The sequence below is a fragment of the Toxotes jaculatrix genome, chromosome 9, assembly GCF_017976425.1.
Source record: "Toxotes jaculatrix isolate fToxJac2 chromosome 9, fToxJac2.pri, whole genome shotgun sequence".
Classification (NCBI taxonomy): domain Eukaryota; kingdom Metazoa; phylum Chordata; class Actinopteri; family Toxotidae; genus Toxotes; species Toxotes jaculatrix.
Window position 1 is genome coordinate 27,768,133 of NC_054402.1, and position 15,712 is coordinate 27,783,844.

The 15,712-nt window shown below is 41.9% G+C and overlaps 1 protein-coding gene across 1 annotated transcript in view; it reads left to right on the top strand.

Moving 5' to 3' along the window:
* bcas3 (BCAS3 microtubule associated cell migration factor) overlaps positions 1-15,712 on the top strand; it is a 294,717-nt gene that overhangs the window by 33,290 nt on the left and 245,715 nt on the right. The window contains exons 12-13 of the mRNA XM_041046203.1: positions 2,785-2,955; positions 6,956-7,049. Coding sequence (XP_040902137.1) covers positions 2,785-2,955; positions 6,956-7,049 — 265 coding nt within the window. The remainder of the gene's footprint in view (positions 1-2,784; positions 2,956-6,955; positions 7,050-15,712) is intronic.

The window sequence follows — 15,712 nt, forward strand, 5'->3', positions numbered from 1 at the left end:
CATCACAAGCTTGGTGAACAGGCAATCATATTTATTTTGTGTTGTCCCATAGATAGGGACAGGTATTTTACATTTTAATTATCTTAAAAACTGATCCTCAGCTGAAGCAGCAGCTAGTTTGCTTTTTCTTAAGATTTTTAAGATTAACTTTTTGTTAGGGTGGAATTGTACAGAAAACCTTCGATTTGATGCATACCTTGTTTTGGGGTCACAGTTTGTAGTACAGCAGGAGACACAAAAGAAAAGCTTAAGGTAACATCTCTGTCATTTATTTTGAAAAATGTAAATATCAAATGGTGGCTCATTAGAGTCAGAATTATTAAAAACTGTAAATGGTGAGGCACTCAAACCATAAAATCACTCACGTGAAAATGGCAGCGCTACAAAAGACTCTAACCTGCATATTATGAAATTATAAAATAAGATTTTTCCATTATGACACATGTAGCCTCTTTAAATTTACTTAAATTGATCATTTTAGCTAGCTGTGCAGTTAAAGGTTTTCACATTAAGCTTAAGTGTTTGTGCATATATTCAATCAAGACCCTCTCTATTATGAGGTTTTACATGGTAAGTAGCTCTCTTTAGCCCTGGAAGTCCATTCATCAGCGGTTATAGCAACTGATGGGACACTGGATAATTCCTGGATGAGTCAGGGGTGCAAACTTGTCACCATTAGGTGAAAATCACTGATTTGAATCCAAAACGGGTCATTTGTGTGATTTGTGTAGATCCCATGACCTTTGAAAAAGGGGGCTGGTCTGGTCTGGTTCTGTGAGGACAGAGTCACAAGTAGACCTTCTGAGTTCTGAGGATTATGTTATTGATGTGGCACATACGAGGCTAGTTTGACTAAAATTATTTGCGTTTTCACAGGGTGCACTGAACTGAATACACCCCTACAATATTTTGATAGTTTTTCATCTGCAGTGAAATGGTTCCTCAGTCTTTTCTCACCACAGAAAGACTGAAGGTTGGGAAACGACTTGTCAGTTTCTGGTTGTCGTCTATCAAAAGGTCCTTTGCTCTGTCATAAGCCGTTGTGCAGATGAAAAAAGCACTTAAATACAGTATTTCAGGGTCTGCGTACACCATCTGTAAATGTGCTGACATTGGATCCACCTGGCTCGCCCTGGCCAACCGGTGCTGAGCTTATGAGACACTTCATCAACCTGCCTATCTGTTTTTTTTTTACCACTGTAATCTGTTTCTCTCCAATGGTCTTGTTTCACTCATCTCCACAGGGGAGTGACTCTAAGATGGCTCACTAACAGCCAGCAGCCCCCTTTGATACCAGATGACATTCATTCCTGGTCTGATTTAGCTACTTGCAAACACATGCTAACTAGCTAGCTCCTCATATGGTTCTAGTCTGTTTCTGCATTCGGTCCCAGAGGAAGGGCTAATTGATTTACAAAGAGCAAGTGTATCCCTTCCCATCTTAATGAGTGCTAACAGCTAGTGTGAGAGAAGTCTCGTTAGCAGGCTAATGATGGCATACATCAGAAAGACCGCTGTGTCGCTGTCAGATTAGTGGCACGGTAAAGGGGAGACAATGGCAGGGGGGGGTATTGATATGCAGACAGGCAGTCTGCTTGCCTGCCCTCTCCTCATTTAGGACCATATATCTCAATATGGATGACAAGGTATCTCCTTCTGGCTTGTGGCGCGACACGCTGGCTCTTAGTGCTGATGTCCAGAGACACGGAAACAAAAAAGGGGGGGGGGGCTGCATTAAATTGTAATGGCTTTTGTTTATACGGATAAAAGAGAGAGTAGAACAGCTCTGACCAACTGGACTCCGTGTTCCAAATCTGCTCACTGTAAATCACATCAGTCCTGTTGCCCTTCACTCCTGGGTGTATGATTAAGAAAACCCTTTCACATAAATTGGGTTGTAATTTGTTTAGATGGCGACATCAGGCCATAGTTGTGTGGGTGTGAGTGTTCATGTGTTTTTCAGACATGATCTGCCTCCAGACTCCCCCTCTCCACCGGCAGATCAATAGCCCCTGTTTGGACTACCACTAAGAACTCCACAACTGCAGTGATTAGAAAACACATTAGTGTTGATCAATTAGGAGCCAAACGCCTCACTTAATAATTGATGGCTCTTGTGGAATTTTACACACACACATACACACACACACACACACACACACAGGCAGCAGACACTGTTAGTGTGCCTGGCCAAGTGGCAAAGAGAGACAGTGGGTGATCCTCAGACCCAACAAACGCAAGGCGCCACGCTCTATTGACAGGGCCGCCTAGTCTGAATGCCTGATTAGGCTCTCCGGGGCCCCTTTGGCGCTTACACACACAAAGACACACAGTCGCACGCATTGGACTCCATTAGCCAAAGACAGTGTAGTAGGTGAGATAGACTCCACTTAAGCAGCACTATCCATTTCCCTCAATCGAGCCACAGAGGTGTGTTTGAGCCAGACACCCTGGCTGGGCCTTAAACGGACACAGAGGAGCCTCACACACATACACACATACACACGGGTGTCTCGTGTGGCTACAGTCCTACAAGTCATCAGCACTACAAGTTATCAGCAGGCATCAAGTGAACATGGTGCATGCACACACAAACACAGTATTGCGCATACACCCATGCACCTGGCAGCTATCCCGCGGACATTCGGTGCCAGCAGAGGTTTCAAACTAAGTGAACTACAACGCACAGATATCACATACGCGCAGTATATGACTTGGGAATATATTATATCAGGTGTTGAATTTTTCAAGCGCAAATCTAATCTTTATCCTTTGTCCTTCCAGACCTTAAAGACAGGCCTGACAATGGTGGGTAAAGTTGTCACCCAGTTGGCAGGCACCCTACCAGCAGGCACTCCAGACGAGGAGGGCACACCTCACAGCACGAGCCGCCGCAGCCCCCACAGCCCCGGTGTGGTCACCATCATTGACACACACAGTGTTGGAGAAGGACAGGTTAGTCCAGCTTTATTTGGCTCTGTGTTATCAATGATTTAATATTAATTGTGTGCTGTGATTATACTTTTAAATTGAAATGAAATCTAAGTAGTGCAGACTTCTGCATGTTGTAGTTTGTAAAAAATAATTTACAGCACTCACTGGAAAGGTATGACACTGTCATGTAAACACATCTAGTCCTGTCAGGTGTATCAATGTATTGGTCTGCTGTTGTGTTTTTAAGTGTGCAAATTGCTACTTGCTTTTTGTTTTTAAATCTGACATGCTTTCAAACATCTACTGTTATTTGCTGTAAGTGGCAACTGCAGGAAACGGAACTTGCCATCAACTGACAGAAGAAGCTTTCATCTGAGACGTTGACCAGTTTCTTTTTCGTTTTTGCTTAACTTGATGGATGTGGGTTGTCGCTGAAACATCTCAGCTGTGGCTTAAAAAACACAAGTACTGTATATGAGGCAGACCTTGACATGATACCATAATAGGTTCAGCCATTCATGTTCCCCCAATGAAATGGGTACTTTAATCAACATATGTACTTTAACCTGCATATGTGCAAGAATGTTCGGGAAACTTTCGAGGAACTTTGAGATGAACTTCAGTGTAGTATCTGTAGAAAGAAACCATCTTTTGCATGAAGGACAGACATCACTGTCATCAGCATCAACAGTGGAACACCACTGAGTGTAGGATGACTGTAAGTTACAATAAGGTACAATATTAATAATTCATATTATAAACATTAGTTTTTTATATTCAGTGTTTCATCTTAATGCAACGTTACACTATGTACGCTGTGTGTAAGTCCTAGCCCTTGAGGTTCACTCTGTCTCTTGAATGGTAGGACAAGATGGATTAGGTTCTTGAAAACTTGACAGCCCCACCCCTCACTGCATCCCAGCATGAGCTCAGAGTCAACAGGTCTGAGCTCACTGAGTGCTTCCTTTTTGGACTCTACATGGTCAATAACCAGAAACTGTTACCAGGTGACCATCCTCATTTAACTGAATGCCAGCTTTACTGGCTAGTCCTCTACCTACTTACATTTCCCCCCCAACTGAGGCCTTTATATACATAATGCATACATACATATACACACACACCACACACACCAAAGATTAAATTGGCATCAAATTATTCTTGGCTTCTTTCCTCTCTGGTCTTGTCCTGTGTGACAAAGGTAAACATAACTTTGGCCTCTGCGGTTAGGTGGGAAACAGGAAAATCTCCAAGGTTGGCTTTTTTTTTTTTTTTTTTTTTTTTTCCCCTTACGGCTTAGACACACTCAGGCTCATTCACCTCGCTCCCCACAAGTCGCTGAAAGGTGTGACTTAGATTTGCTGCATATTTTAACAGCCAAGCTTTTAGCCACAGCCCTGGCTGTTTCAGCAGCCGCGGTAAGAGAGACGCTCTGTAAACAGTCTGCTGTTGGTCTGCATGGGCAGCAACCTCACATGAAGCTCGAGAGGGAATCATATGTCAAATAAGGTCTTGACATTGTATTTGCTCATAAGCTTCTGGACACACAGTACTGAGCAAAAATTTTTAGGCACTAAACGTAAAGACAGAATGCATAGAACAGTGAATGAATAAGTTTTTAAGTGCGGTAAACTGAAAACATCTAAATCAAAGCAGTATTTGCAGTGACCACCCTTTGCCTCTGAAACATCACCAGTTCTTCTAGTACACCTGCACACAGTTTTTAAGGTATTTAGCAGGTTAGTTTTTGCTTTAATGATAATTCATGATGATTTAAGAAAATACTGAAAGGCACTGATATTATCAGCTGATATTTTCATCCACGTGCAGGATGGCTGTCCTTGAGGTCTGCTTGAAGAATTTACTTTTTGGACGTGTCATATGTAGGCCTCAGTTTTTGATGAGTTGTTTGAAGTCTTGCGCCTCAGGTTTTAGGATTGACAGCATCCCTAAAGCTCAGCAAAATATTACCACGTTTTTGTCTTAAGTATCTGCTTTTGTTTTGTTTTGTTTTGCTGTGTGTAAAGAGAGATGGCTTTGTATGAAAGGTGCTACACAAATGCTGACTGACTCATTGATTTCACACTGGTTTCACGAACAATGACAGTGAGTTCCCTGTAGTTCAGTGGCCTCCCCAGACTCCAGATCTGAATCCAGTAGAACACATTTTGGTATGTGTTAGAGAGTAAATGGAGGAAGTACCCAGTATATTTATTATATCCAGTGTTATACCTGGATATGATAAATATACTTACAAGTATAGGGCTCAGTTTGAAGCATGCCAGTTGCTTTCAGCAGGATCTCCCTTAACATCCACAGCAATGCTAAAAACCTTTATCCTGTATTTCTCCTCGGCCTCTCTAAACCATGATTAATCATACTGCTGTAGCTGTCACCTTTTTTAATGAGGCATGTTAGCATAAATAGTACAGTTTGTCAGTGATATTGTCACCACACACACACACACACACTCACTGACTGCCTTCCCCTTCTCTCTTACACAGTGATTGTAGCCGCCCTGTAGCCAGTGTGTTGTCTTTATAAGCTAGACCTAAGCCTTCAGAAGCAGGCCTGCACTCTGTCACCAGTCGACACACTGTAACCATACACTGGCCATAAACACTGACTTAGACCAGGAAGGCAGGGAGGGGAAAGCAAGGGGTGGAGGAGAAATGGAGGGCGAAGGGAGGAGTAGGGGGGCAGTAGAGAGTAAAACAAGATGGGGGTTTGGGATGGGATTTTTGGAGAAATGAGAAAGGGCAGGAATTTGATAGAGGTGAGTTCCTGTGTCAGTGTGGCAGTTTAGGATATTCCCATCTCTTCCACGCTTTGAAATTCCTTATTTGGACCAGCAGCTTCGTTACACACACACACACTCTCACACACACGCACCCTCCCTTGTGTAACAGGCTCGGTTCTCTGGAGGACACTCTTGTTTCAAAGGGCTCCAGCAGGATTCCCTCACAGAACAACATTGTCTGCCTGCAGCGTAATAAAAGTGATCTGCTTCATGTCACCAGCCTCTTTCCTTCTCTCTGTTCTCCCATTTTTTTTTCTTTTTTTTATTCTGCTTATTTTCTTGCTTGTAGTCTGAGATGAAACCCTTTCGTTTTTTTTTTTTTAGAGGTGGTTTCTTGTTTGGACTAGTTATGTTAAGTTAGTTCATGCTGAGCCAACCTTCCTGACATCATTAATGCAATACCACTAAATTTAACCCTGTGTACACGCTCTCTCTCGCACGCACGCTCGTCCACAAAGTGGCCTCATGTCTCGGCTTATTTCTAATCTGTCTTTGTGACCAAAATGGGTTTTCTGCCAGCTCCTGATCTGGGCTCAGCCTTTGTTTGATTCGTCCCCAGTCTCGACAACATAGGACTTCATGCAGAGATTTAGGAGCAGCCTCTAGTTGTGTGTAACGACTCAAAATTTCATTTTCTGAGGCGAGTTTCAGAAGGAGAGAGAGAGCCAGTGTTAGTTGACGCCAGTTTCTGCCTGTTTACGGGAAAACCCGGTGTCTTGGGGTATTGTCAAACCCACATGTGAAAACCCACATTATCGCCAAAGTAAATTTGTCCATATTCTCGTCTTGGGTGTTGGACCATATCCCATCCTCACTGGTCTCAGCACAGCCTCTCACTGAAGGACCCTCATTAACAGATGTTGATGATTCATAATTCCTTCGAAGCAGCATGAGAGAGAGATTTTTAACAAATATTCTGTCTTCCTTTCCTGCCTACCAGGTGATATGCTAATTATTCTCTATCCACAAGAGGGCAATGGCACATTCGGAAAGGAGTTTCATATCCAGCTCTTTAACTGTGGAGTGATGTCCAAGCACACTGCAGAGTGTGGTGATGATATCAGACCAAAGCAGAATGTGAAGAGAAATCCTTGAGCAGGAGAGGAAAGTCCCGTTCTGGGTTTAATGTGCACATTGTTAGAAAATGATTTGGACTTTCTTTGTTTGCGTGTGTGGTGGTGTGTGTATGTGTGTGTGTGTGTGTGTGTATACACACTACAGGTCTTGGTGAGTGAGGACTCGGACGGAGAGGGAGTGGTGGCTCACTTCCCAGCTCATGACAAACCCATATCCTGCATGCAATTCAACCCCAGTGGTAAGACACACTCGCACACCCAGCCACACACTCAAACACACACACACACACACACACACACACACTCTTTTATTTTTGAGGAAGGAGCTAGAATACTCTGTGCAAGTTGAGAGGACAAACAGCAGGAGAGGGAATACATTTCCTTTTCGTTAATTGAGAGACTGAGATAAGCTACAGCGTTAATTTACACCCGGCCTCAATCAGCATAAGAAATCCATTCGTTTGCTTTCTATAAAAAAAATCTCCTCCGAACGTTTCTGGTTTTCTGGAGTCGGGTGATGAGAGGTTTGACTGTGATACAAGTCTTTTTTCTTGCAGGCTCAGGTATATTAACATCTGATAACTATTGATAATGCTGAAGAGCTTAAACTAAAAAAAAACATTGTGAATGGGCTTATTTAAAATGAAATGACATGTGCATGTTTTTTTGTATGTTCTTCATTTCCTCCTGAGCTCAGTTTGATGTTTTGATCCATCCATAGTAACATAGAAGCAGAGTAACTGATCCATCCAGACGAGCCTTGTCTCAGTCAGGCTGGTTTTTAGACTTAGCTTCACAAGAAAATACTAGTTTGCAGCTTACAGTAAGAGAGGTATTACTCACAAGTGCACTGACCCTCATCTTTATGTTTATGCTAAATATTTTTTTAGTTCCTGTACATATATGTTCACTACCTTCACAGAATATCCAGGAATTGGAGGGTTTGTAGGGTTTTTTTTTTTTCCCACCTGTTTCCACCTTTGTTTCTGTTAAATAGAGGTCATTAAAATGACCAACTGGTCCTTGAGATAGCAGCAAAAAAAAATCTAAAATATTTACGTTTTTCAACACACTTTACTCCGGCATCTCCTTTCCCCACTTTCTTAGCACTGCTGACCTCCACCCCAAAAAGAAAAAGACAGTAGATGCTTTGTAAGTGTGGAACAGGCTACCATGTCAGTCTCTGTGTTGGATTTGTGAGCTGGTGTGTGTCCCTGTTACTCTTGGTGGTGTGTATGAGTGTAAGCGTGCGTTCATGTATTTTGTGCCGTGTGTGTTGTGTGTGCATGTGCAGTTAATAAAGGAGCTGTTGAGAGATGGCTCTCACCCCTTGACCTCCAAGGCCCAAGAATCCTTCACTTACCCAGACTTATGACTAAACTTAGCAGCTCCGTCTGAGCAGGAACGGGAGGATATTGAAGACAAAGACAGACAAGACATGGCTGCCTACCTATCTTCTCCGGGCCTCTCCCCACCAAATCAGAGCTAAAAGGAAAATGAAATAACGTTGCTACATTTTTCACGTGGCTTTGCAGACCCAAGTGTCTTTGGTCGGCTTCATTTCAATTTCTTCTTTAAAATCTTTAATATCCAAGCTATATGCATTCTGAGCATATCACAGTGCAGTACATGTGGTAGTTAGTTTCAGGGTATTATTAGATGCTAAGTCAGCAAACTGCCAGATTCCCCTGTGACACTGTTCACAGGGCACAGTCAACTTTAAAAAAAAAACCAAAAAAACACTTTTAATCTTTCTGACTCATTTACTCTGAGCCATATCTGAATGACTAATAATTACAACCAAAAACAGTGCTAGAAGTGCAGCCCAAAAACACAGATTTCCCCTTTTTTTTTTCTTTGCAGTTTGGGCGTGTAATCAGATTAGGATGAATCTTAACACACGTAGAGAAACTCTTTTTTTTTTTTTTTTTTTTCTCCTGTTGTGAATGCAGGACTCCTTTCATCATTGTGTAATCTTTTATCCATTTTCATCTCTAAGCTGCCTGTTGCAGAGTGTCCCATAATTAGAGGCCTCTTGATTTGATCAGAACCCAACTCCTGAGTGACGGGTTCATAGTTCTGGATCCAAGTAAACTCTTTCTAAGGAGTGAGGAGAAGTGACTCCCACTGAACTACCTTCCTGGCTCTACTGAGGCTCCCTTCACAGTGGTCAAGCTCACCATGGCAGAAACAAGAAAGATAGACTTACCAGGAAACAATGATATGACTCAAACAGAGCCTGGAAAGCCCAGAAGTTTTGGCTGGGAAGAGTTATGTAAGAAACCCCAGTGGCTTGTGTGTGTTGGAGGCTCAACAGAGGGCGGACCGGTGGCCGCCAGTTCTTGGTGTGGCGGCTGGCGCTTTGCGGCGCTTCGGTGGATCTGTGGATCTATTCCTAGTGGTGTAATTAGAGGGACGCAGATGAAGTGCAGTGGCGAAGCACTCTCTTTAACAGCTGCAATGTGTGTGTGCTTGTTTTCTTTCTCGTCTCGTCCTCTTCACTCGTCCTTAACGATCCTTGACTTGATTAATAGGTACGATGCCAAGGTCAAAATACACTCATGTTTTCATGGTAGATATATACTGTCCAACAACTTGTGCATTTCTTTTGACTATGAGTGGCACTAGATGGAGTGATTGGTCCAGCGACCATGCAGGGCAGCACCCTCTGGTTCTCTTCAGTCCTACTCGGTCTGATAGGGATCAAGTGTTTTACAACGCAGTGGTGGAAAAAGTCTTCAGATGCATAGCAAAAGTAGCAACACCGCAATATAAACATACAAATTGCAAGTTGCAAGTCCTGCAAGTCCTGCATTTAAAACTATATTTAATTAAAATTACAAAAATGTTATAAGAAAAATATATTAATGTATCAAAACTAAAAGTAAGTGTTGATTTACTGTACAGATGACGATGTATAATTACAACTTTCTACAAAGAAACACTAGAAGTGAACATCAGCTGAAGATAAGGGAGTGAAGTATAAATGCAGTTACAATATAATTTATCATTCTGTGTCTGATTTTAAGGAAATTGAATATGACTCAATATTTCTATTCTTTTAAGACTTCAGTTTTTATGGAAAGTTAAATAAACAATTCTTTTATAGTTCATTGCGCTGATTTATTTTCTTTGACCATCAAAGATGAAACTTAGGTGAAAAAATCTTTCAGTTCCCGTTTCACCTTGCTTGTTGTGTGCCCTGTGCCTTGCCTTTACTTTAGCCTTTACAGACAGCATTCAGTTCGGACGTGTGCCATGTTGAAAGTGCTGCGGAATGTTTCTAGGTCCAATGTAGTGTGATTGCCGTCATGACTTTTAAATAAGTGTAATCCAGAGGCTTATTCATACATGAGAAATGATTGTCATATCAATGGAGAGAGTTGCATGTGCTTTCGTCTGCAAAGAAACTAGCTATCACATAAATGTAAAGGAGTAAAAAGTACATTTCCCTCTAAAAGGTGGAAGAACAATATTCAATACAGTAGCAATTCAAGTAGCTCCAATATGTACAGTGCATGGTGTGTTTAGTTACTAATTTTCGTAACGGCAGACACGTAATAGCTACTCATAGAAGTGTGGGTTTGGTCAGCTTATCTTTAACCCATAACATTCTGTCTCATAGAAGCAACATGCTCGTTAGAAAACGTGATCAGGTCACAGTTACATTTCTTCTGAAACATATCTTCCTGCCTGTACTTTGGCCTTGAATCAGTCAAATCGTGTGTGTCTAAACTGGATGCAGGTAAACTTCCACCCTTGTGCTGTGAACAGTCTCTTTCATAACTTCTTTTTCAGTCTCACAAACCCCATTAGGCTGCCACAGATTCACAACTGGATTTTTGTGCAGCGGTCTAAATGTTCTGAATATGGAAGTTTTGAATACCCCATCAAAGCCAGGAGTAATGGCAGATGAATCAAGACTGAATCTCTCTCCACACGGAACTGTCCCATAAACCATATCCCTGGTTTAGTAACAGGCCAGTCTAATGAATAGCCTGGCCCGTTGAGCCTGACCATTGAGGCAGCTGTGCCATGAAGGCAGCTCTCCGTGGTGTAATAACTCTGTCTCTCAATCTTACTGATGTGTGAAAGAAACCAGGCCGTCGCCGAAAAACCCTGGACCCACACGCACATGTTGAACACGAGGGGAATTCCCACACACAAGCAACTTCGCCTGGCCACACATTTATAGCCACACATTTAGCATGGATTGAGTTGTGTCTTCACACCAAGACAGTAATTAGCACTCACAGCCAACTCTGATGTGATTTACAGCAGCTACTTCTCTGTATTTTGACTGGGGACGACGTGGGTTGTTCCTCCGACTCTGGATTTTACTAGACTATTGTTGCTGGCTGATCATAATGATGATGATAATGGTAATCATTATGTCTCAGTTTTTAGTGACACAGTAATTATGTCATTATTGTTAAAGAAAGCTCGGGCTGGTACCTCAGCTGGCCCTGCTAGCAGAGGCAGAAAGACCAAGAATTTACCATGCATTGGGCCATTCATAGTGATATGGATTCTTCTGACATCATGACGTGGTTTCCTATTATGTGATAAATCAGTATCAAGGAATGGGCGGTCATTAAAAGGACCAATTCACCCAAGAATACAAAATGTTACCAGTGTTTTTGGATGAACATTTAAGGCAAGCCTTCAAATAAGAACATGTTCTGAATTTTTAATGTTTCTACATACACACTGGTTCAGTTTGTAAAAGTGACCCAGTTCTATAAAACACAATAAGAAAGCAGTCTGCTCCATGTGACCTGTGAATTTTACTGCTTTTTTTTTTTTTTTTTTTTTTTATGAAGTTAGTGGTTAAGGCTGTAAGCCACTTCTTTCTAACTTCTTGGCCATGAACCAAAAGAAATTGTGCTTGTGGGTCACAAGGAAAATACATGATTCTGCAAAAAGGCAAAATCATAATTATATAACCTTATAGGCTAATATAGGTTACCCCCACCCACACAACAGTTCCATTTGGTGAGCTATCTGCAATAGCAGTGTCAATGTAATGACTGTCTGACTTGCTGAGCAGAGCACTTTCTGAAGTAATTCTGGCTATGATAACTTTGACAGAGAAGAGCAACACCAGTCCCTTGTGTTAATATTTGCTAAAAATGAACTGGCACATACAGTTTTGTCATGGGGGGGGTGGGGGTTTACAGGCAGTGTTGCTAGTTTTGGGTCGGGTCCCCCCCCCCCCCCACAGGCACACCTCTCTATGCATCTCATTCAATTGACTGCATGGCAGCTATAGAGGTACATAGAGGTAAATGAGCTTCTAACTTTTTCTCTGATTGATCATTTTACTTGTAAATACAGCTGAAATCACAGCACAGCTATTGTCTCTGACTTATGTGTGTGGTGATTTTGTAAGACGGCCTTGTGGTCATAAAATCAGGATTTTATCAGGGCTCTAGCTAATTTCCATTGAAAGTAGTTGCAATCAGTACATTGACTCATTCCCCACATTGTACAAAATGTGGTACATGGTTCAAAAAAACCACTAAACTTATGTAATGTTAGCCGTGTCAGCTACTCATGAAGAAGTGCAGCCCACAGCCACAACAGAGACATCACCATGTGTATCCTTGTCCAAGGAGTGATGAAGTCCATCCACTGGACTTCATCACTCCTGTTATTCAGTGTTTCTCACTGACAGTGGGAAACATTGAATAAGTATCCATCCATAAAAGGATCCATAAAACTGCCACATTTTTATGTTAAAGAATATTAAAGGCAGATTACTTACAGTAGTTAAGTGTTACCTAAAAGAACGGAGCAAAATATAATAATGTTAAATACAGAATTCATCTGTGATAAGTGGTAACGTGGCCAGAGCTAAAGAGAGTAATTGGGCCGGGCAGTGGCCATGACTCAGGGCCTCTGGAAAGCTTGGCTGAGAAAGACTCTAGCCAGCTCCCATCATGCCCGACGCTCACCAACATAGCAGACACCTCAGCAGTGTGGAGTCATTCACATCCCACACAGTGCGGTAACACGCAGGTCATTTGTAACTTCTTTTCAGTATGTGTGTAGGTGGGTGGCTCGATGGGGAAGAAGTGAGTTGCTAAGTTTTTTTGTTCCCATCAATTGAGGACTGGTTTGTTTGAACTGGCAGCAGTGCACATGGAAAGGATTTAGACATTAGTGACATGGCCTAAAAATCTCTGTTTTTACATTTTTAATTCATATTAAAGATACAATAGATTTTAATTTATCTAGTGTAAAAGTGTAAAAACCACCAGTGAAAAAATGTTGCAACGTATGGACCCATTGAGAACCTTCTCATCAAAATGAATGGGCTGCCATTGTGAAACACGTTATCCACATTTCTTAATACATCTAGGTTATCTGTCCTTTTGGGAGAATGAATTTTCTCAGCATTTTTTTTTTTTTCAATCTGTCCAGTAGATCATAAGATCTCTTCTGTGAAAAGTCAACATTTTAGTCTAAGGATGGTGTCACTTTTAAAGCTACAGATGCCCAAAATCAATAGGTTTACCATCTGCGTGAATATCTGTCTATTTTATTTTGGCATTTCTTACAGAAAAGTGGAATTTTGAACCCTATGGTTGCACCAGAAGAAAGGTCAGGAGGATGTTTACTACGTTTGTGTACTTATGAATGCAATAGTATTTTGCATACTTCTTTAAAAAAAAAAAAAAAAAAAAAAAAAAAAAGGCAGAGCAGCACCAGTTGCATGGCTCTCATAACCAACCACCCAGTCTGCACGCATGTCCATGTTGCAGTTTACATCACTGTTTGTGACTCATGATTATGAGTTCATTTGCCAGATGGACTCCAGTGGCATTGTTAGACAGAGTAACAAAGTAATAATGTTATAATAAAAAAAAATCCAGATTTTTGCAACTCAGAAATCCCACATATTGTGCAAAAGACTAAATTCTAATTAAGTGAATTTACTCATGCAGCCTTAAAAGGAAAGGTTGGTCTAACTCCTTCTTCTCACACACACACACACACACACAGCTCCCAGTTTTTTCCTCTAAATCAATGGACAATCGACGCACTGTTAAATCTTACCTATGTCCAGTGGCTGTGACTGTTTAAAGGGATTCCATTAGTTAACAGAAGTGAACACAAATCTTGAGAAATTTAAAAGAGACCGTGCAAATGCAAGGAGCTTACCTCTCCAGCCTCACTGTCTGGATGTTTGCTTACTAAGGGGATTAAGTGGTGACCATTGTCCCAAATTCTTTATCAGGAGATTGTGTATGGGAGCAATTTGTTTTGGGGCTTTTAAAGCGTGGCATCAAAAGAAGCCTGGTGTTAAAGTTCTCTCTAAGCTGCTGTGAGAACATGCTTTTCCCATGTTGGGGAACCACAGACAGAAAACAAAGTAAAAGTATTGGAATTGACTGGGAATTTGGATTAGCAGCAGTAAATTGGGGTTGTGGCTTCGGTGGATGAACTCTTGCAGATGAAGTAGGAACTGATGCTTCCTTAACATTTTTACCTCCTTATGCAGCCTGTTAATCCTGTGCTGGGCTCACTGGACAGCCTTCTGGCGCACGACAAAATAAAAACCTCTCTCTCCTCTTTTAAACAATTCCAGCAGGAAGTGTGCAAATATGTAAATACTCCATAAAAACGGACTTAAGTAGTGCGTTTTCCACTTAAGGTGATGAAAGAACAAGCCTGGAGCTCTGCCTTGAGAACAGTCACGCTTTGTGAACTTGACCGCTACGGTGCCTGCCCCTTGTGTGTCGGCACGACTTTAAAGCCAGGCGAGTTTTGCCCTGTTAAAAAAGCTGGCGTTCCAACATAGTAATATCAAACTAATGGCAGTGTCTCAGCTAGGTTAACCACACACACAAGCATGCACACACACAAACACACACCTTTTTTCATATCTATTAATATCTAAATGCTCACAGGTGGTCTGCCTGTGAAGTGCACAGAAAAACACAACCCTTGGTTTCAGCCCGCTGTACATCAAATGAACCGTAAGCACCTTTTCCACTTTTTTCCTCAGTTGTTTTCTCTGTTTTTCTTTGCAGCCTTCACCGTCCCTCCATCCCCCCATTCCCTCCTGCCCTGCTTCCCTGCCTGTGTCCTCCTTTTCCTCTGTAGAATGAAGTGTGTATTAGGTTTAGGGATTCGAGTCAGTTTGGAGAAACCTTTACAACCCAATACATTTGTGCAGCTCTGGTCACTGTTCCTGTTTGTTATGATACACACCAAGGTAATTGCTGAGATCAGGGTGATGTGGTAACATTGCTAAGAAGACATCAGTCAGGGCAAGAAACATGAACAGTCAGATGTTCACACAAGTTGTTAACGGACCCCCAGCTTAGCCAAACCTTTTTGTAAGAGAGGATAAAATTATACCCAAACTGTCACTTGTAAACATCCATCACAGTGCAGAGACTTCTTCCCGGTCCCGGTCTTCCCGGTTCAACACTGATCTGAAGTACTTGCCATAGTTGCGCAGAATCACAGTTTTACTCTATAAAGAGGGATTGTTGCCAACTTTGTCGTTATGACCATTTTTGTTTTCACCTCCAGCCTAGAGACCATCTTGCAGTGGGGTCACACCCGCGGCAATGCCAAATCGGTCTGTGGTGCATAGTTCCCTACTTCCAGCGCCCTTGCTCAGACCACACCCACCTTCAAACTTTGCCTTCACTTTGAACTATACACCTGTAAAGTTCTGTGACTTAATCGTGCATGGTTGTGATCGCAGCGACAAAATCTGTTCACAGACACACAGAGTCATACAAACACCTGTCATAGTACTTAAAACAACCTCTCTGGTAGTTCCTGCTACAGTAATTGTTTCCAGTACCACATTTTGCTAAGTGATTTTGATATTTTGACAAAGCTCTTGCCTTGGTGTCAGCTTGTGTAGTTGCCTTTACAG